General features: G+C 40.4%; 1 protein-coding gene across 1 annotated transcript in view; it reads right to left on the reverse strand.

The window, feature by feature from the left end:
- Positions 1-23,350, reverse strand: part of DNAH5 (dynein axonemal heavy chain 5) — a 217,189-nt gene that overhangs the window by 189,218 nt on the left and 4,621 nt on the right. Inside the window, exons 2-9 of the mRNA XM_072752730.1 lie at positions 15,762-15,896; positions 10,796-10,880; positions 7,748-7,908; positions 6,376-6,597; positions 4,681-4,818; positions 3,750-3,926; positions 2,689-2,802; positions 1,443-1,550 (exon numbers count right to left, since the gene is read on the reverse strand). Of these exons, the coding sequence (XP_072608831.1) occupies positions 1,443-1,550; positions 2,689-2,802; positions 3,750-3,926; positions 4,681-4,818; positions 6,376-6,597; positions 7,748-7,908; positions 10,796-10,880; positions 15,762-15,896 (1,140 nt within the window). The remainder of the gene's footprint in view (positions 1-1,442; positions 1,551-2,688; positions 2,803-3,749; positions 3,927-4,680; positions 4,819-6,375; positions 6,598-7,747; positions 7,909-10,795; positions 10,881-15,761; positions 15,897-23,350) is intronic.

Genomic DNA, 23,350 nt, shown 5'->3' on the forward strand with positions numbered 1-23,350 from the left:
CAGCAGGGAGTCTGCTTCTCTTTTCCCTTTGCCCCTTGTCCTGCTCCTACCCTCTCTCTCACTCTAATAAATAAAAATGAAATCTTTTTTAAAAAAAAGAAAAAAAATGTCAAAAAGAGAAGCAACAGAGAGTCAAGCTGACATCTGTAACCACTAATGTTTTATCCATCCCTCCAAACTGTAAAAAAAAAAAAAAAAAAGAAAAAGAAAAGAAAACAGAAACAAAACACCTCTTCAGAATCTTCTTGTGATTTTTGTATAAATGAAAAGGAAAATCAGTGACTATACAATATGCATGGAATGACATGGTGTCTGGGACGTGTAGTGCAAAGCTCAGGAGCAGATGTGAATCAAGATGGACGGTGTACGGACAGAACCTGGCTGGCAGGTACATGGGAGTTTGGTGTACAAGTCTCTTTTCTTTTGTACTTGCCTCAAAATTTCCATAATGAAAGGTTTTTCAAAATTAGATAAATGATGGTTTCACAATTTTGTTCAAAAACAAACTTTGCAGATAATATGCACGAAGCCTGGAGTGATAACACAAATTGGTTTTTGAGTCTCCTACTCAGGGAATAGCCCTCGTGACCCTAACATGTCCTTATAACGTGGGAAGAATTGGAGCAAAAGTCTAGTGGACTCCCCTCCTTTTTCTACGTGAAGCGCCTGAGAGTGGAGGAAAGGAGGTCTCCAGTCCAGCTCCTAGGGTGAAGCCCTCCCCCCAGGAAGAGCCACACCTCGTACTATGTTAGCATCCACAACACAAGTCCTGATGAGGCAAAAAATGACTCTATTGTAATACAACACTTAAAATTTTCACCTTGGCAATGAAAGTCATTTACTTCTTAGAGATTGTTCAAAATGGGAAAGGCAACAGAGCTCACCATAAACAGTTACAAGTTAGGACATAAGGTTTATATATCACTGTTTCTTTGGCAGAGTCATTATAATTGCTTTATGGATTACTGAAACATTGCAAGTGGCTTTTATTATCATGATTACTGTTCTAATAACACCAAGTAAACAACTGTGGCATCGAATAAATTTGGAAAAGTGGCACATAAAACAGGTGAAAGTCAGTTAAATATAATTTTTCTTAATTGAAATTTATCCAATAGTAATAAATACTGTGCTAAATAACATAGGGAAGAAATTCCAAAGAAAATCTTTTTTAATTTTTATTATATAAATAATACAATATTTATTACTTTAATTACTTCGGAAAATAATGTTTTATGATTTGTGAGAATCAGTCTCACAAATACAGTTAATTCTATCTCTGTTGAGAGATTAAAATTTTTTCTTCAAAAGTAGGATACACAGACACTGAATTATGCCAATGGGTAATTTCTAACTTATTAAAAAATTAACCACTGCAAAAAATATATAAGTGACCAAAACTATATATATAAGTAACCATGGATTCTATACTATGCACTTACCTTTACAAACAGAGATGTGATCTTCTCAGAGGTGTTGTAGTAATGAGAGATACTATAGATCATTGTAATTGCATTTATAAGTGTAGGAATAGCATCAATCATGGATATCTGGAAGACACCATGAAGTTTTCAAAGAAACAAATATCAAATTCAGCAAAATTCTAATAGTCTATCATTCAATCTTCATTAGAATAAAATTAGCTAGGAGATTTTTATTTAAATTCTTAAAATATTAACTAACACTACTTACTAATGAACTACTAACGAACACTTACTACTGAAATATTAACACTTCACATAAATGTAATTAAAGGCCATTTTATTTGTAATATTTATTTATTTGCACTTAATCAAATTTTGTTTCAATGCAAGAAACATTAACTTTCTGTTAATGATAAGGTTAACGGTTAATTTTGTAATTAATAAAAGCAGGCACTTTCTAAAGTTAAAAGATAAAACACCAGCTGATAACTCTTCCCACACTTCTTTGAGTATCATCCAGAATGTCAACTAAAATACTTAATGGAAACTGAAATATGCAATAAAGGTTTTTAAAATATAATACCGCATATCCATCTGAAATAGGATGGATAGATAGATAGATAGATAGATAGATAGATAGATAGATAGATATAGATGATAGATGGATAGAGACAGATCTAGATAGATAATAGAGACAGATGTAGATAGATATAGACAAATCCAGATAGTTAATAGATATAAAGATAGATGGATAGATAGATAGATATAGACAAATCTAGATAGATAGACATGTGTAGACCCTCGAGCAATGCAGAGGTTAGGGGCACCAACCCCCATGTAGTTGAAAACTCAGGCATAACTTCTGATTCCCCAAAAACTTAACTATTAATAGCCTAGTCTCAACCAGAAACCTTACCAATAAGATAAAAAGTTGATCAACACATATTTTGCATGTTATGTGTATTATATACTATATTCTTACAATAAAGTAAGCCAGAGAAAAGAAAATGATTAAGAAAGATAAAATACATTTACAGCGTTGTACTATACTTATTGAAAAAATCCACGTGTAAGCAGACCTATGCAGTCCAAACCCATGTTGCTCAAGGGTAAACTGTATACATATATAATTTTCTTGAGAGTAGAAGGAAGTTTCAAAGACTTTTCCAACAAACTGTAAGATTAATTAACCAAGCTCCACACTCAAGTCAGCCAGTGCCAAAGGGTCACCCATAGACGAAGCAAGTAGAGATCTTTAACTCACAGGGTCAGTACTGTACAAGCGGACACAGCATTTTTCAAGTGTGTACAAATATTTGACATTGTCCTTGGCTTCATTAGCCGCATCAGTAACTCGAATATCCACCTCCCGCCAAGTCTAAGCACAAGACAGGAATGCAATGTTAATGCACTGATTATAGAAGAATTTCCAATATAACAGCTGCTAAAAGTCGCCACAAGACCCTTGTGTCAGACTTTTAGTTTATTCTATGCATCTGGCATAAAAATGAATCCACAGGAGTGAGGGGTAGGGCCACATTGAAGAGCAATGTAAATTTTTTGGCTGAAGTTTTAAAAGGCTCTCTTCAAGACCTTCTCCTATAAAATCTACTCAGTATCTAAAACAGAGCATCAAGAGGGCAGCAGTTCTATTTGAATCCACACCTTCTCTCCTCCACCAGCTCCTAGATCCATTTTGCACCTCATTCCCATATTTTTTATGGTAAAGAACTGAAGGAAGCCTCCAGCCAATAGCCAGCTAGCAGCTGAACCCCACGAGTAACTTGGAGGCATGTCCTCCTCGGGGTGAGCCTCAGAGGAGCCTACACTCTGACCACAACCCCAGGAGAGATGCTGAGTCAGAGTCCCATCAGCTGAGCTGTACCCAAACCCCTGACCCACAGGCTGTGACATAATACATGCTTGCAGTTTTAAGTTGCTAAGTTATAGGGTAACTTATTACGCAGGGATATAAATATTCTAGGGCTTGAAAAAAGGCATATTCAAAGTAATTTCTTGTTTTACTACCCCTACTTGGTCCAAATTCAAAATATATATATAACCACGATTTTATGTTACATCTTAATTACATGCAATGCTCTCTATTAATATATATACTTGCATGTACACCAGCCAACAAATACTATTGATTCAAAGGTTATTTCCACAGTATTCAGGATTATTAAAGGGCCATATTATCCGATCTTAAAGTTTGTTCATAAAGGTATAATAACACTTTTCTGTGCCCAGTTACTCTATGACATGACAATGCACACAGAGAATCTGCATTCCCATGTCTCTAGGCAAAAAGAAATGGCTGATGACCTTGAGAAGCTTCGACCTCGCTGCAGCCAGCACTGCCAACACAGCCTTCACATCTGGGCTTTTCAATTGATCCAAAAGGTAATTAAATTTGGACAGTCTTTTTTTCCAGTGCTCCAGCTCTGCTCGTGGCCCAAGATCATCTGCTTCCCTACGCAGCTGGTTGTTCTCAGCAAGGACCTGAAAACGCACAACAGAGCCATGAACCACTGACTCAGGCTGGCAGTATGAAAGGTAAACATAGGCTAATAATAATAATAATAATAATAATAATAATAATAATAATAGAAACCAATTATGCTATCTTAAACATGATGCATTTTTATTCATTTGAACACTTTGAATGACAGCCTTTTACTTATATCCATTTTTGAAGTTTTAACAAAAACTTAGTTGACTTGCTCCAACTAAAAACTCCTTATTTAAAAAGCTTTAATGAACTTTTGGAGGACCTGATCTCAGAAAGTTCCCTTGACTATCCACTTACTGTATAATCTTGGAGCAATATAAACTTGGAGAGCCCTCATGCCGTAAGTTGGTTCATTCTCAATGTGCTTACTTTTGGATTACATGGTCACTTTAGGATTTTTCTTGAGAATATTTTTTTAAGTGAAGTCTCAAGCTCCTTTCTGGAAGGCACACTGATTAGAAAACTGCTTGTGCTTCTACAGAGGTCCTCTCTCAAGTAAAATACACCTTGAGAAAACTGGCAAAGTAGTCTTGTTACGTAAGTATTTACTGTCATTTCCTCTCATCTCTTCCGATTCTTCCTCTCTCTTCTTAACTAATGACTATAAATTAAATCATATTGAACTTCTCACATTTTTAGGGGCTTATGGCTAAATACTCAGGCAAATGGGAATGGCATACAATATACTGTCTTCCATTGATTACTTCAGTAGCATGGCATCTGAAACTGATTTCTAGAGATTACCTGTTCTGTCTGTCTGATCCATATTCTCATACAACCTTCTATTTTCTCCAAAGTCTCAGGGTTATTAGCTAGAGTCAAGTAGTCTATTGGTTCCTTCAGGGTTTTCAGATCAAATATGTCACACTTTTGAAGGTTCACCTAATTAAAATGAAAGTTAAAATAATAAGATGATGCTAATTTTAACACACACACACACACACACACACACGAGTTCTGGTTGACCCCCAGGCTTAGATGGATCTTAAGGTTTTCTGGGACGCCTCGGTGGTCAGTCCATTAAGCATCTGCCTTCAGCTCAGGTCATGATTCCCGAGTCCCAGGATGGAGTCCCTCATCAGGCTCCCTGCTCAGTGGGGAGCCTCCTTCCTCCTCTCCTTCTGCTGCTGTCTTGCTCTTTCTCACTCTCTCTCAAATAAATAAATAAATAAAATCTTTACCAAAAAAGGACCTTAAGGTTTTCTCTAGACTACCTGGTTCTCTGAAGAAAGATCCCTAGAGGTATAGTGCGAAACCTAACGCTCAATCCTCCCTACGATTGAGCACACCAATGGAGATGATAGAGGCAGATTTTGGGTTAAAAAAAAAAAAGGAGAGAATCATCATAACATCATAAAATTTGGGAATTAATAAGGAACTTAGAAATTAAAGAGTCAACTCACAAAAACCAAAGAATATGGGGAAGACTGAGGGAAATTTATTGGAGGGAAGGTAATTTCTAAGCCATTACATTCTCCCTCTGTGCTTCCCCCTGCTCATTCTCTCCCTCTCAAAGAAATAAATAAAATCTTTTTTAAAAAATACACTGTCACTGGTATCATAGGCTACATCTCTCTGTCTCCCATACATGCCTGATCTGGGCTGTCGTCCATCACGGTTTTGCATCCAGCACCCTCTGCCCCAAGGAATCAGTAGTAACACAAGCTTACTAGAGATCGCACAAATTTTATGGAAGCTAAATCACATACACAATTGCACATTTGCCAAACTTATTCTTAAAGGCCCTTGGTCACAGGCTGAACCACAGGACCCAGTCAATCTACTCCAGATATGTCACCTCCTCTCTCCTTTCTCTCTGGTCTTCAGGATTTCCTCCATCCCTACCCACCACCCACTCCACACACGCATGTGCACACACACACACACACACACACACACCACTCTGGTTCCAAATTCCTTTCCTTCTGGGATGCAGAGCAATGCTACAATCATTTAATACACTTCTGTTTGCAGTCAAACATTTGATATGACTGAATAAAACCTACTATCACGGCCAACCCATGATCAAGGAACCCCTAATGCATTAATCACTCCAAACTGTAAGAATTTAAATCTTGTCACCACTACCTCTTGAAGAAGCAATAAAAGTGCCCACAAAATTTTTTCAAGATTTTCCAGGCAGCAGAATTAAGACCATCTAAGAGAAGCATTACTAATATACTTGTATGTTGATTTGTTCACCATCCGATAATTTTTGAAGGAATAACTTATCTGTTCTTACCCTCTCCTTCATTTTTTTAAATTTTTATTTATCTATTCATGAGACACACAGAAAGAGAGACATAGGCAGAGACACAGGCAGAGGGAGAAGCAGGCCCTATGCAGGGAGTCCGATGTGGGACTCAATCCCAGGACCCCAGGATCAGGCCCTGGGCTGAAGGCGGCACGAAACCGCTGAGCCACCTGGGCTGCCCTTACCTTCTCCTTCAAACTCTCCTGTGCACCGGACAGGATGCTCACAAAGCCTTCCAGAGAGCTCAAGAACTCCTGTTGAATACTGGATGCTTCCTGAAGACCCTCGAGCTCGCTCCAGCCATGACTGGTGGCCCTGAGAGCAGGAATGAAGATGTCTGACAGCAAACGCCTCATGCTATTGAGCAGGCCCCCATCTGTGGTATCTAACATATTAAAGCTCACCTCCTGGAAAACAGGAGTAGATCCTCTACTGTAAAAATTATCTACAATTGCAGCATAGCTACTAAGTCATTTCTGAATGTTGTTCATCAATCAAATATCCTGTAGAAATAAATGAAGACAAACCAAATGAGAAAAGCAAAAGCTCTGAGCTTGCTATAGCGAGTCGGTCACCATCGCCAGCATTTCTGCAGACACTCAAAAGCAGGCAGGGGAGTGGGAAAGCTTTCCAGTGGAGAAAAGGAACAGCTTCAGGTGAGTGGAAGCTGGAGGTGGCTATTAGAAGCAGGCATCCTGTGTGATTGGTTAAGGGGTGTATACTTGGCTTTCTCTGATTGGTCCCAGGGAAGTATGCAGGGGGTACAGACAAAGTTAAAGAGGACAATAGTCATAAACCAAGTCCTGGCCATGCTGGCCAATCATTAGAGCAATTCTTGCTTAGCTTCCTTGCTGGCTTCCTGCAAGTCTGACATTGCAGGCCAGCTACCTGGGTTGTCTCGTAGATAAGGGGATTGGTTTTCTGGGAGGTTGCTGCCAGCTGTAGGTCAAAATTCTGTTTCATATATGGTCTGGCCTTTATCTGTTTGTATATTCAGTCTCTCAGTCCAGTAAATTACTTTTTTGGTACCCTTGTTAAGACATAAGCTTTATACCATTCTAAATCGCAATCATCAAACTAAAAGCATGAAATAAACAGAACACAAGATATTACTGGTTGATTTGCTCCAAGCAGATAATGCGCTCACTGAGGACAGAGGAGATTTACACCTTACTTTGTACCAAAAATAAAATTATATATCCATTAATTATTATAAATCTTACTTTAAATACATGCAATTTGCCATCAAATAAATAATGTATGAGGAATTATTTTTAAAAGGAAATACTTCACTGTTTTACACACACATACATACATGCATGCACACGTACACATATGATACCAACTTTTGTTAATAAACTGAATATTAAGTCCTCTTATCCAGCAAGTTTAAAGGAAATATCTTCTTGTTTGCTGTGAATGCTTTTAGAAATACTTCTTTGAAAGTAGTTTTAGATAGCTAAGAAACACAGTGGTTACCTCTACAAGGAAGGATTTTTTTGTAGAATCTATGTGATTTTTGGTAATTTGGGGTAAAGGACTGCTCTAGCCTCTTACCCGATGGATGTTCTCAGGGGTGATGGCTCTGGAAGGGTCAGTCCTGATGAAGAACACACATACTCCAGTAAGAGCAACATCTTTTCCCTCAGTCACGAACACTTTAGGTTTTTTAATCTTCTCAGAAAGAGGGTTTACTCCCCCTGGAGAGCCAAGCTGTCCTACAAATACAAAAGAATTTTAGTTTCAGAAATACTCCTTATAGACCACATGGTTGCCTCTTGGAATGAAGTTGCCTTATTAAAATATGTCATGTTGACTCATCCATGTGCCCTGGAAGGTCCACTGCCTGGACAATCTCTAGCAGATGCCCTGAAGGGATCTAAAAGGAGCTGACTCATTCCAGATCACAGGTTCATTTCAAAATTGTTGCTCCAGAAAAAAAAAAAAAAAAAAAAACAGGAATGAGAGGCACAGGAATAAGAGTTTGGTCGAAAATAGATTCTTGCTGAGGGCACAAAAGTCATTTCCATTCACAATAGACCACAATAGAGCCAATGAGAAGGGGTGAGGGAGGAGACAATACCTATTGCACATGCTCTGTGTCAGTTCCCTGTTTGGTAACTTGTTCACGACTTTAAGGTCGCTACAACCCTAAAGACAGCTGTGACTTGCCCGGGTCACAGCTAACAGGTGGCAGAGCCAAGATCAGAAACCAGGTCAGACTATAAAAGTTCTCAGTATGGTGCTAGAATCAGGACACTGTAGAACCAGGAGAGCATCATGATGAATGGTGTAAGCTCTAGAGCCAGACTCCCAGGGCTTGAGTCTCATGCTGCCCTTCCTGGCCATGTGACCTTGGTCAAGTTATTTAATCTTTCTATGCCTCAGTTTTCTCATCTGAAAAATGCAAATAATAATAATACTAGATCCTGGCATCTGGACTTACTGTGAGGATTAAGGGAGTTAATACCCGTGAAGACCTGGAGCACCTGGATGGTTCAGTAGTTGAGCATCTGCCTTTGGCTCAGGGTGTGATTCCAGGGTCCTGGGATCGAGTCCCGCATCGGGTTCCCCAAAGGGAGCCTGCTTCTCCCTCTGCCTATGTCTCTGCCTCTCTCTGTGTCTCTTGTGAATAAATAAATAAAATCTTTTAAAAAATACACGTGAAGACTTTAGAAAAGCACATACAAATAGTCACTCACTAAGCATTCTCGTTATTATTATTTGAAAATTAATTTTTGGTCATCTAAGCACACAACTCATTGAGTGGATCATTTAAATATACAGAGCTAGTCCATTGTACTCTTCTCTTCCCACAAAAGTTTTAACTCTCCAAATGAATCGGTAGCTCAAGCAAGATTATTGGAGGATAAGAGAGGGACCTGAAGAAGGATGTGGACTGGAAGTTGAATCCTAAAATCCTAGGATTAAAACTTCTTGAAGGAACCCTCTCCTAGGCTCTCCCCCCATGGTGCTGGGCTAGAGACTTGGACTGGAGCTTTAACAGTGAATGCGTGCAATAAAGATAACCAGCAGATATCTCTCATCGGGAGGTCAACACATCACCATGGGATGTGCAGCCACCAGATGAATGGCCAACTCTGGAGAATCCACCTAGAGCAAAGACCCAGAGGATCAAGGTCAGCCAACTTGAGACAGTGTCAGTCAAGTAAAAGCTTTCCTGTCATCTCTTCCCTCTTGTCCCTGCCCTACTTCAAACCTGACACGGCCAGAAACTGTAGTTAACACAATGTAGACAGAAGCAGAAGGATAAGTTAAAGAAGCAGAAGAGGACCATATGCTTCTCTCCTACTGCAAATATTGACCTTCAGAGGTCCCTGCTGGGTGGAAGGAAGTCAGAGGAGTGAAGAAGATTTCACTTTAGATCAATTAATTTTGATCAACTGGATTTTTTTTCTGAATTGAGATAGTACTTGTAATGTTAAAAAACTGTAGGAATTTTTCTTACCTAAGAATATCCAGAAAAGTCATGGAATGGTCTGAATTTAACCCAAGGTCAAAAGATTAAAGCCAGTCCCACTGAAAAGGTTTAGAGGGAGAGTGTGAAACAAAAATAAACTTGCATTATGTTTACATCCCACGAACCATTCTTGTTCAATGTCAGATCTACACACGAAGGTATACTTCACCTGGTGCACATTTCATAGATGAACTCAACATTTCATCTGACTTTATGTTTTGCTAACTGGGATAGAATTAGAAACTTCTGTTTTATTTCGATTTTTTACTCAAAGTATAATGAACTTTCTGACCACATAATATCAAATGAATAATTCTAGGAAAATGCCAATCACTTAGAGTACGCATGCATACTTTTCCCAGCTTTTAAACGAAAAAGCATAGCCATACTATATGCCAATAGCAATAACTATTTTCCCTTTCTTCAAAAAGGTCATAAAAGGATGAGCATAATATTTTTGAGCATAATATTTTAATATAATCATAATATTTTTGTTTATGCCCCTAGTTTGGCTTTAAAATTATATGAATCCACATAACGTAGAATGGGATATGCCAGTTGAATACACACAAAGATTCACAAGTTTTTCTTAAGTGAAAATAACTAAACTTGTCATTCCATATTATTCATTTGAATCATAGTCAGTAGAAGGTAAACATAATGTGGTATTTAGCTAGAAAACTCATTATGCTCATTGGCAACAATTCCTATGTTAAAAATAAATGGTGTCTATATAGAAAAGAAGCAGATGCCCATAGAAAATTCTAGAACATAACTGCATAGAATGAACTACATGGAAGAAAAAGAAATCTCAAAATGTAAAGTACTTCATTATTCCTCAATTACCAGCACAGACTTAAATAGAAACCAAAATATCTTAAATAAAGCTAGAATCACCAGGCTAGACACCCATCATTATCTGTCCCCTTTCCTTGAGAGGAAAATGGAACCTGGGCCTCACCTACTACCTCACCTACTACACCTCACCTCGGCCCATTTGTCCCATCTGCCAAGGTGGAAGTATAAGAGACCCCGTCAGCTCCAAGACTGACCTTATGCTTCATGCCATCCTCAGATGAATCTAGCAACACATTTGTGGGTTACATCACACCAAGATTGGATACCTGTTTCTGCTACCTCCACGTCCTGATAATAAAATATAAGGTGTCGGAAACCTCCAGCAGCAAAAAGCTGATCAATTCTTTCAATCTGTGAAAAAGAAAAGGTAAGGTCGCAACTTCATGCTGAATTAGAAACCATACTTAAATCAGCATTTACTCTGATCTTTCTTTTTCATCTAATAGAAACCATAGAAAAGGCATAATTATTTTTTCAACATAAAAAACAATGAGAAAGTAAATGCTTCACCATAATAAAAATGTAATTCAATGAAGGAATTCAATTAATCATGAAAATATTTGCTACCTATACACATCTGAAAAGAGACTGTCCCTCCATTTTTGCTAATTTCCTAAAGTGCTGAGCTGTTGAAAGCAGATAAAGAGAGAAGAGTGTTTTGTTTCCACTCAATCAGAAAGAGAACATACCTTTCAAGACCCAGTCTAATGCACTAGAGATAATATTAAATTGTAATCATCACTGAAAAATGCCAGAAAAACACACATTTATGGCACACTCCATCCAGTTCTTTCCAGTTTTTGAATAGATGCTTGTATTACGATGTATTTCCCCCTCAGGACTGCTTTTGCTGCATCCCAAAGATTTTGAACTGTTGTATCTTCATTCTCATTAGTTTCCATGAATCTTTTTAATTCTTCCTTAATTTCCTGGTTGACCCTTTCATCTTTTAGCAGGATGGTCCTTAACCTCCACGTGTTTGAGGTCCTTCCAAACTTCTTGTTGTGATTTAGTTCTAATTTCAAAGCATTATGGTCTGAGAATATGCAGGGGACGATCCCAATCTTTTTTGATTTGTGACCCAGTATGTGGTCTATTCTGGAAAAGGTTCCATGTGCACTTGAGAAGAATGTGTATTCAGTTGTGTTTGGATGTAAAGTTCTGTAGATATCTGTGAAATCCATCTGGTCCAGTGTATCATTTAAAGCTCTCGTTTCTTTGGAGATGTTGTGCTTAGAAGACCTATCGAGGGTAGAAAGAGCTAGATTGAAGTCACCAAGAATAAGTGTATTATTATCTAAGTATTTCTTCACTTTGGTTATTAATTGGTATAAATATTTGGCAGCTCCCACATTCGGGGCATATATATTGAGGATTGTTAAGTCCTCTTGTTGGATAGATCCTTTGAGTATGAGATAGTGTCCCTCTTCATCTCTCACTACAGTCTTCGGGGTAAATTTTAGTTTATCTGATATAAGGATGGCTACCCCTGCTTTCTTTTGAGGACCAGTTGAATGCTAAATGGTTCTCCAACCTTTTATTTTCAGGTTGTAGGTGTCCTTCTGTCTAAAATGAGTCTCTTGTAGACAGCAAACAGATGGGTCCTGCTTTTTTATCCAGTCTGAAACCCTGCGCCTTTTGATGGGGTCATTAAGCCCGTTCACGTTCAGAGTTACTATTGACAGATATGAGTTTAGTGTCATCATATCTATTCAGTCCTTGTTTTTGTGGATTGTTCCACTGAACTTCTTCTTAAAGGGGAATTTTAAGAGTCCCCCTTAAAATTTCTTGCAGAGCTGGTTTGGAGGCCACATATTCTTTCAGTTCCTGCCTGTCTTGGGAGCTCTTTATCTCTTCTTCCATTCTGAATGAGAGCCTTGCTGGATAAAGTATTCTTGGTTGCATGTTCTTCTCATTTAGGACCCTGAATATATCCTGCCAGCCCTTACTGGCCTGGCAGAGGTTCCAGGTCTCTGGGACCCAGGTCTCTGTGGAGAGGTCTGCTGTTACCCTAATGCTCCTCCCCATAAAGGTCAGGGATTTCTTGTCTCTTGCTGCTTTGAGGTGTTGTGCCGAAGATGGCGAATCCGAGAAACCGCCAAGGAGCCAACACCAATGCAATCACACGAGGGTTTTTTTTTTTTTAAGGATTTTATTTATTGATTCATGAGAGACACACAGAAAGAGGCAACACGAGGGTTTATTTACAAGCTCGAGCCTGGGTCCAAGTACACCCGACGCAGCGGAGCAAGGACTTGGACCCCGACACTAAGAGGTGTAGCAGCTTTATAGGGGCCAGTGGCCCATGGGATATGCAGAAAGTTGCACAGTCATGCTGGTCCGCTGAGCCAGATTTCTGATTAGGGTGTGTCCTGGTCTTTGATTAGGGCGGGGCAGTGCCCTAAGTAATAAGCAGGTCAGCACAAGGCGGGTGCAGCCCAAAATAGAGCCAGTCCTGCTCTGCTTGTCCAGGGGTAGGGGATTTTGTTCAATTTCCTGGGTCTCACAAAGGATCTTCTCTTTACGTTTGGAATTTGCAAGCTTCACTATTAAATGTCGAGGTGTTGAACGGTTTTTATTGATTTTAGGGGGGGATCTCTCTATTTCCTGGATCTGAATGCCTGTTTCCCTTCCCAGATTAGTAAAGTTTTCAGCTAGAATTTGTTCAAATACATATTCTGGCCCTATGTCCCTTTTGGCGCCCTCGGGAACCCCAATTAAACGTAGGTTTTTCTTCCTCAGGCTGTCGTTTATTTCCCTTAATCTGTCTTCTTGGTCTCTTAATTGTCTGTCTCTTTTTTCCTCAGTTTCCCTCTTTGCCATCAACTTGTCTTCTATGTCACTCACTTGTTCTTCCACCTCGTTAACCGTCGTCGTTAGGACTTCTAGTTTGGATTGCATCTCATTCGATTGATTTTTAATTTCTGCCTGATTGGATCTAAATTGTGCAGTCATGAAGTCTCTTGAGTCCTTTATGGTTTTTTCTAGAGCCACCAGTAGCTGTATAATAGTGCTTCTGAATTGGCTTTCTGACATTGAATTGTAATCCAGATTTTGTAACTGTGGGAGAGAGGGCTGTTTCTGATTCTTTCTTTTGAGGTGAGGTTTTCCTTCTAGTCATTTTGCTCAGTGCAGAGTGGCCAAAAACAAGTTGTATTGGGAAAAGGAGAAAAAGAGAGGAGAGAAAGAAGGAAAGAAAAGAGAAAAAGAAAAAAGGAAGAAAAAGAGAGAAAAAAGAGGAGAAAAAGAGAAAGAAAAAGAAAGAAAGGAAAAAAAAAAACGGTGGGGGAAGCAAACAAATAAAAAAAAAAAAAAACCACGGGGGAGTATCTTCCGATTCTGTGTACTTTAAGTCCCTTGACTTCCCCTGGAACTGGTCCGTGTCGCTGGTCTTCTGGGGGAGGGGCCTGCTGTGCTGATTCTCAGGTGTTAGCACTTGGGGGAGCTGCTCTGCCCCTGCCTGGTGCAGGGCTCAGTGGGGGTTGTTCACCCCCGTGAGGCCCCAGGAGGAACAACCACAGTGGCGGGGGCAGCTCTGCAGCCCTGGAGTCAGCTCCCGCAGTAGCTCCGGGGCTCTCCGTCTGCAGGGCCTGGAGGCTCCGCGGCGGGGCCGCTGATCTGCTCAGCTCGGGGCGGGAGCGTCCTTGCTGTCCTGGGCCCTCCCGGCCTCTGCCTGTCCCCGGGGCGCAGGTGCCTGTTAGTGTCCCCGGGAGCCCGAGGGCATCCCCGCCCTCCTGGGTCCTGCTCCACCTCCCTGCGGGCCCCTTTCCGCCCGCCCGGGAAGGTCGGTGCAGCTCCTGCTCCTCCGGGACGGATCTCTCCTGTCCTGGGGACACTCGCCCCGGCCTCAGCCCGGCTCCTCGCAGGGCCCCTCCCCCTTGGAGGACTTTTGTTTCTTTATTTCTTTTTCCCCGTCTTCCTACCTGATAGAAGCACGAACTCTTCTCACTGTAGCATTCCAGCTGGTCTCTCTTTAAATCTCAGGCCAAATTCGTAGATTTTCGGATGATTTTAAGGTTATCTAGCTAATTTGGTGGGGACAGGTGATTTGGGGACCCTACTCTTCCACCGTCTTGCCCCTCCCTCCTCCCGGCACACTCCATCCAACAGCAGTCTAGAACTTAGTCCATAAACCTCACTATACAAGAGGTCTGCCAACTGGCCTACTATGGAAGCACTTTTTCTAAAATCATTGACATAGTTTTAAATTCAAATTGGAAGAAAAAGGATAAAATCTACATGCCCATTAGGATGGCTAATGTCCAAAAACAAAACAAAACAAAACAAAACAAAAATAAATATGGTGAAATTGGAACCCTTGTGCCCTGTTGGTGAGAATGTAAAAATGGTATAGTCACTATACCACTAAAAAACATTACCAATAGTGTGCACTCCTCTCAACAGAAAGGACTCATCCTCTCCCTCTCTTTCTATTTTTATGCCTAAAAAGACAAACAAGCAAACGAAAACAACACAGCAAAAACAAAACCCTTCAGCAACCATCATAGGATGCTTCCTCGGTACTCAGGAATTCTATCCTCCCATATTTTGTTTTTGCTTTTGTTTTTTAAGAATTATTTATTTATTTATGATAGACAAAGAATGAGAGAGAGGGAGAGGCAGAATGTGTCACAGGCAGAGGGAGAAGCAGGCTCCATGCCGGGAGCCCGATGTGGGACTCGATCTCGGGACTCTAGGATCGCGCCCTGGGCCAAAGGCAGGCGCTAAACCGCTTAGCCACCCAGGGATCTCCTATCCTCCCATATTTTGATCTTGCCCCTCCAAATTCAAATCATACCCCAGATTTTGGAGGGAAATCGTGACAGAAAATGGAAGTCAAGCTCAAGAACAAAAGAAACCATATTCAGTTGCCAAACCAAAGTCAAAGCCAGGAAGCTATGGCACCATTCAATCACTCAGGTTAGGACAAAATAAATGCAAAACATGATAAATCAGAAGCTGAGAGAAGATTCTATTCTCCTAACTCAGGTTTTAAGATGGCGCCTGAACCCAGCTTCACTGGATTCAGAAACATGCAGATATTGAATGTTCAACATGAACATCTGGAGAGCCTTAAAGTCAATCTGTCACCACCTATACAGTTGGAATGGAGTCTTGCCCATGTTAAAACATACATCCTCCTCTACAGCCCAGCACACATCTTGCTATAGAACAAAGTCAATAGACTCTCTGTGCTTTCCATAAGTCAGTGAGAACTCAAATGTATCTCACCTGATTCCCCTCAAGAATGGCATCTTCCACTTCAGTTTTGTCCAGGTCTATGCAGGAAGCTACAATCGCAAATAAGTAGTCATGCCTACCATCCAAACATGCCCGTTTGGCTTCCTTCTCTTCTTTCAGTCTTTGCTATAAGAAAGGAATAAAAATGTTAGTGGCAGCCGCTGTTCTCAAATGGATTCATTTTATAATAATTTCATGTGATGGTTGCTTTATCAAGTCTTGAGTATTCGAATAACAGACATTTTAATGGTACCAGTTTTTTTGTACTATCTTCCATTTTTAGAAATAATGTTGTTCTATCATGAAAATAAGATGTGCTCGTTGTTTTTAAAATTGTATAACACAGAGAAGCTAAAAGAAAAAAAGAAAAATTATCTGCCATCCAGAAATTATTACTGCAATTATTTTGTTCTATATCTTTACAGATTTATTTCTATGCATATATAAACTATTCAACAGACACACACACAAAGAGATCCCCATTCTTTTGTAAACATTCCCTAAACCTTTAAAGTAACATTCTCCTACCTTACCTCCTACCTTTATTGTATGCCTACAGATTCATATCTGGTCTTGAAATTGATTTCTGAATACCACTGCTTACTTTTAAACTGATTATTAATTATAATACTAAGATATGTTCAATATAAACAATGTGGGCAGTATGAAGCACATCCTTCCATATATACTATGCTCATACAAATATATGCAAACATATACACATATCTCTATATTATACTGTAAAATTTTTCATGCATTTTTCCTTAATAATACACCACAGACCTTTTTCTACTTTAATCCAAGCGATTCCTAGCTGTGTGATAGCTATAAAATATTCAACAATATGGATATACCATAATTTATTCAACCATTTGCCATTGGTAGACATTCAGCCTCCAATTCATTTCTTGAATTAAGTACATTACCTTTAATGTCAACCATCAGCACCAGGAAGAGGAGTTATTAAACCCCAAATAGGTACCAGGACTGTAGAGGCAAATGCTACCCAGTGACCTCAAAAAATCTCATAGCTACTTGGCAGGATATGAACAGAAAATGTAAATATGACAGGATGGTAACGACAGTTGCCACAGGAACATCAGATAAATGCAGGGGCATTTATGGGTCTTCAGAGTAGTTGCAAAAAGGAGATTCCCTACTCCAGCCTGGGGCTGAGGAGAGGTAGAGGTAGCAATGACAGGAAAAGTTCCAGGAAGAGGTGGCTTGACCCTAGAGTTGAAGGACAGTTGGCCACACTCCCTGAAGAGAGCCATTTCTGCACATGCAAAGGCCAAGAGGCATAGGAAAGAATAGCACATTGTGGAAACAAGGTAGCCAGGATGGCTGAACTAAAAAGAACTAGAAAGACATAATGAGAAATGAGAAAGCAATCTGATTACAAAACACCTTGTGGGCCACATTAGGAAATTTAAATGTTATCTGAAGTCCATGGAGGATCACTGATGAGTTTCAAATCAGGAGAGATGTTAGTTGTCCATGCTGCATCAAAAAATCAATCTTTCCACCTAACTCTGGGAAATGAACAAAGGGTAGTGGAAAGGGAGGTGGGCGGGGGGTTGGGGTGACTGGGGTGATGGGCATTGAGGGGGGCACTTGGCGGGATGAGCACTGGGTGTATGCTAAATGTTAGCAAATTGCACTCCAATAAAAAAATTTTTTTTTTAAATTAGTCTCTCTGTCAGCAGTGCAGAATGTGGATTAAAGTGATGCAAGCCTAGAGGCAGGAAAGCCAGTCAAGTGGATTATGGCAGCATTCCCAGAGCCCAGGACGAACAGATTGTTGGGAATGCATCTCTGAAACTCAAGGGGAAATTGCATTGTAGATACAGATGTAGATACAGGTTCTCAATGCAGCACAATTTATTTTATGGGACAGATCTTTCTCATTGTGAGGGTTAGCATACTGTCAAGCATTTAGCAGCACCATTGGTCTCTTCCTTCTAGATGTCAGTAACTCCCTTGTACTGAGTTATAAGAATGACAAATGTCTCCAGGCATTGCCAAATGCAAAGTGCAACAAAATCACTTCCTGCTGAGAATCACTGATATGACACTGACAGAGACAATCAAGACAAAAACTACAATGTAATGGTATCTTTGGGGGTTGTGCAGTGCAGAACCTGCACAGTTATGCTATCAGCCCTTCCATCCAGCAGGTGGTATGTGTATTCTACTTATTCAATAAATACTTATCAAGTGAATAAATGAAACTTTAAATCATGAGTACAGATGTGATCTTCTAAGAAAGAAATGGAGGATGAAAAGCAAAAAGGGAAGAAACTCGGGGAGTACCAATATGCCAAGAGCAAAGAGGGAAAGAAGAGCAAATAACGGAGGATAAGGGACAGACAGACAAAAAGGGACAGAGCACAACCAGTAAACCATGGGGCCAAGCAGCACTAATGCTGTAAAGGAGTGGTTGGTAGGTTAGGATATCCTTAGTAACTAATTGTGTGTTTGCAAGATGGGCTGCATCATCCCACAGCTCTTTTGTATATAACCATGCCATGATCTCCCCTCCCCTTGAATATGGCTGGCCCTATGACCAGTTTTCACCAAAACAATGTGCAGAAAAGTAAGACTACAAACCTGTCTAGACTAATCCTTAGGAGATCTTCAGTTTCTGCCTTTGTACTTAGGAATGCCCCCTGGGAACCCAACCACCATGCTGTGAGAAGTTCAAACCACACTGGGAGACCACATTGAAGAAAAACCAAGACATTCTGGTCAACAGCCCCAGACAACCTAGTCAAACCCCAGAACCAACTTTCCTCCATGTGAGTCAGCTATCTTGGACATTCCAACCTAGTCAAGCCTACAGATGACTGAAACTCACCCCTATGCCACATGAAGCAGAACAACCACCAGTTAGGCCCAATCACCTATATACTCAAGAGAGATAATAATAGATCATGGTTGCTGGTGTGAGTCATTATGTTCTGGTGTGGTTTGTTATGCAGCAATACATAACAGAGTAATCCTTGTAGGATAATTTCACTGATTGGACAGAAAGCAAATGGATGTAGGCTTGAAAAAAAGATGATCGAGAAAAGAGAAATACAAAGATACTGAATATAAACTATTCTTTCCAGAAACTTGACTATAAAGGAAAGAAGTATGGTACTAGTAGACAGAGGGAAATTTACAATCAAGAAAGAATTTTGGGGGGTGCCTGGGTGTCTCAGTTGGCTAAGAATTCAACTCTTGATTTCAGCTCTGATCATAATCTTAGGATCATGAGATGGAGCCCCACATTGGGCTTCATGCTGGGTGTGGAGACTCTTTCCCTCCTTCTGCCTCTGTTCCTCCTCCCCCCTCCACACTCCTCACATGTGCTCTCTCTCTAAAAAAAGAAAAAGAATTTTTAAAGACACAAAAAGAACTTAAAAAACAGTGAAGAGGAAAAAGTTGGGGATTCAGAGGGATTGAAAGGCCATCCCTGGACCCATTCAATTAACATTTGTTTTCCAGACTTGAAGGGACTGTTTAAAAGAATTAGGGGTGGAGGGAGAAATTAAGGTTAAAAAAAAATAAATATACCTATTTTCTTGCCATTTCTCTCTAAAGAGATACAGAGTCCAGATACAAAGTATATGTTCCATAAACATCATATGGAAGTAAATTTAAATCTCTTTTCAAATGTGGCTAAAACAAGGATGATGTCCTGTTGTTTCAACTGTTTTCTTCCTTCTTGGCAGGGAGGAATAAAATGTTTTTCAAAGGGAACTCTCAGGGTCTGTACTAAATGGCTTTAGCAGCTTGAGAACATGGTAGGCAACCAGGGGAGCCAGGAATCAGGCATCAAAACAAGATGGCCAATGCTGGGTGGCGACAAAGAAAGAAAAGAACTAGAGAACCAGAAGAGTCTGCATGTGAAACCACTGAAGGCTTCCAAAGAATAGAGAGACTGAAATAAGACTCTACCATGGCAACACATTCTCTATGACCTGATTTTGTAAGACTCCAAAGGAAAAATATATATTCTAGTAAAGGAAAGAAAAGATTGGTCTCTAAAACAGAATGCTAATTATTCTATTTTTACTTAAGTATCACATAGGAAGAAAAATTTCAAACTAGTGTCATGTGTACAAAGCGAATTATCAAAGTGTTTTTAAAGTAAATGTTTTCAGAGCTACACTAAAAAGCATGCTAAGCAACAAATATGTTCTTGCATAAACTGATTGTTCTATCTCCTAAAGACCAGTAATATGAAGCAAACAGCCGTAGTCACATAGAGGAAAGACCACATGTTTGTCAATCTCAACTCTCACCGCCTTACCCTAAGGTATCCTGCTACAATGAGGGAATTGGTTTTTTCACTACCACAAGAAGTCAATAGCACCAAACAAATATTTAGTGACCAGACTAGAGCACTGTCAGCCCATAAACTTAAACCTACAGCTTTGTGGCTGCTAGGGAATGGCAGCAACCAGCAAGGCAGATGACTGGCTGTCTGGAGGTGACTGTCCTGGTAGCCTTTGAAACATGGAGGACACTTGGAAAAGGAAGGTGGTAGCGGATGGTAACAGCGAGAGGTGGACAATGAAACATTTTTTTAAGAATCATATTAAAATTGTTTTGTGTTGCGTGAGCAAGCACCAACAGATAGGCATGGGGAGGCACCAGGAAAGAAGGCACCATTCAAGAAGGTTCAAAGAATTCTAGAAAGTAGTGAAACACTTCTGCAATTTGCTGACAAGGCATGTTGCTGCCACCATGGAAGAAAAGGGTAATTAATATGCTAGCTCACAAGAAACAAGTGCTGCTTTCAAGGCCACCAATTTCATGTGGACAAATGAGCCTTGGTTGTCAGAGTCCTAGGTTCCAGTCTTGGCTCTGCCACTTGCACATGTCAGCCAGTCTCTCCAACTTCAGTTTCTGTAACTCCAGACTCAAAGCATTAGCCTCACAGACCGCCAAGCACCATTCCTTCTCTATCATCAGAGCTCCTCCTCGTTGGTTCAAAAGTTAACACAAACAAGAGATTTGAGGTTTTAAACTACGAATCCCAACAAAGACCCAATGCATATGCTTTCTTAATAAAGCTCTATGACAGTGTCTCATGGCAAACCTACCCATCCAATTTTTTTTTAACATAGTAACTTTTGCCTTTAACTCTATAGTTAAGCACAAGTCTGCATACTTGTATACATGAGACCACACACATTCCATTTTGGATGCAGGTTGACATTCCCCACCTCTATGAGACCTTACTCTCCTCTGTAAAATGAAGATAACAAGTCCAAACTTAAAAGGTATTTGTGAAGCTTAAATTGGAGGAGTCTTAAGATAACACTAAGTCAACCAGCACTTAAATTAAAATGGCATGACCAAAGCATTGACCCTGGACATCAAAATTCAGGAGGAATAAAACTTTTCAATAATAATTTTTTAATTGTATAAATGTTTAAACTCCTTAGAAAGCCCAGCCCTGTCGGCAGGTTTATCTCAGACCCAGGTCTACCCCACTGATAACACTGACAGCCAGAAGTAAATGTCAGGTCTAGGAGCCCCTTTGTGGCTGAACAGGAACATCCTTTTCCCCAACCCTCTCAAATGTGTCAGAGAACATTTTGCTATTTATCCTGATGGCATTGCTAGCTATGGCTCTGCTAGCCATCATTCACTTACTATGCCTAGGTTTCATTGTCTCAAAAGCCCTATAAAGCAGACATTACTATCTCCACACAAGGAGACTGAGACTATGGACCATTAACAATTTCCCAAGAGCACACAGTCAAGTGGCAGGGCTGGGAATCAAGCCCTGTTGTGTTTGTAGGCTCAGGCCAAGACATGGTTGTCCCAGGCAACTAAGAGCTTTGTAGCCATTCAAACTGATATTCCATAAACACTTTTTCTTTAAATTTTCACTCAAGGATTACCTAGGGGGATACCTGGGTGGCTCAGTGGTTGAGCGCCTGCCTTCAGCCCAGGGCATTATCCTAGAGTCCCGGGATCAAGTCCCACATCAGGCTCCTTTCAACAGGGAGCCTGCTACTCTCTCTACCTGTGTCTCTGCCTCTGTGTGTGTGTGTGTCTCCCAAGAATAAATAAATAAAATCTTTTGAAAAGCGGGGGGCACTTGGGTAGCTCAGCAGTTGAGCATCTGCCTTTGGTTCAGGGCGTGATCCTGGGGTTCCAGGATCGAGTTCCACATCAGGCTTCCTGTATGGAGCCTGCTTCTCCCTCTGCCTGTGTTTCTGCCTCTTTCTCTCTCTTTCTCTCTCTATCTCTCTCTCTCTCTCATCGATAAATGGATAAAATCTTAAAAAAAAAAAAAAGGATTACCTAGGGCACTCTTGATGTGGGGGTCCCCATGTACACTGCATGGGTTATAAAAAGAGCTGTACAGGGGGTAGAAACTAGGGTTAATTAGCACCGTTTTCTGAGTTACATCAGAGACATCTTAGTGCCAAGTATGGACTGGTGTCCAGTCGGCTTTCAGCTGACATGCCCTGTGTCCAGTTCTCTCATCACACTCCTGTGTTTCAGCAAATGGTAACCACCCATTCTCAACTCCTAAAAGTGCCTAGAAGGTGGGCTCCCTGCTTGGGCACCCACTAGGCTGGAATCCATGCCTTCCCCACTGTTGCTGCATTTGCCTGAACAACCTCACTTTTCTCTAGGTCATACTGTATACACCAGGTCTTCATAGGATGCCTTTGCACAGCAAAGAGCACTTCAGCAAAGTGGTTTCTAGAAGGGAAAGACACTCCACGATGGCTAATCCCACCCACAGCAAAGTATATGGGTGTGGGATGGTTCTGCAGCCAAAAAGTATTTCTTTGTTTAAAAAAATATATATATCAGTGAGGATGACAGAACATGAGAGACTCCTAACTCTGAGAAACGAACAAGGGGTGGTGGAAAGGGAAGTGGGCGGGGGGTTGGGGTGACTGGGTAATGGGCACTGAGGGGGGCACTTGATGGGATGAGCACTGGGTCATATGCTATATGTTGGCAAATCGAACTCCAATAAAAAAAAAAGTTTTTCCAGGTGACATGATAAGCCTCGTTGCAGGTCTGAATGTGAGAAAGAGATCTTATCTTAATGAGAGGCAGTTGTATATCTTTGAATGAATGCATTTCTATTTTCTTGATTTGGGTGTATTGTTCTTTTATGTATACAGATGCATACAGCAATGAAACAAACATGGTAGAGGACAGTATAATCTAGATTAAAATCCTCACTGGAGATAACCGTAAATAATGTGAGTCTATGAATTACAGGTGAAACTCTTTATCTTGAATCACCAAAGTAAATAACTCTGAGACTAATTCTGCTTGGCTCTCAATATCAATCTCAAGTCCACAGATAATTCATCACTTGTACCACAGTACCAAAGAGGCCAAAGGCAGGGTTTGATCAGGCCAGTTAGCCTCACATTATATCATTTTCCCCAACTGTGGATGAATCAAGGCAAATCCATGAGCGGAAGAAGAAATTACTCAAAGCATATGCCCAACTGAAATGCCTCATTATTGGTAATCTGCCACATGTATAACCTGGTCATTCTTATTTTTTGAGGGTTCAAATAAAATAAATATCAACTGACTCT

Source organism: Vulpes vulpes, chromosome 3 (assembly GCF_048418805.1).
Source record: "Vulpes vulpes isolate BD-2025 chromosome 3, VulVul3, whole genome shotgun sequence".
NCBI lineage: Eukaryota > Metazoa > Chordata > Mammalia > Carnivora > Canidae > Vulpes > Vulpes vulpes.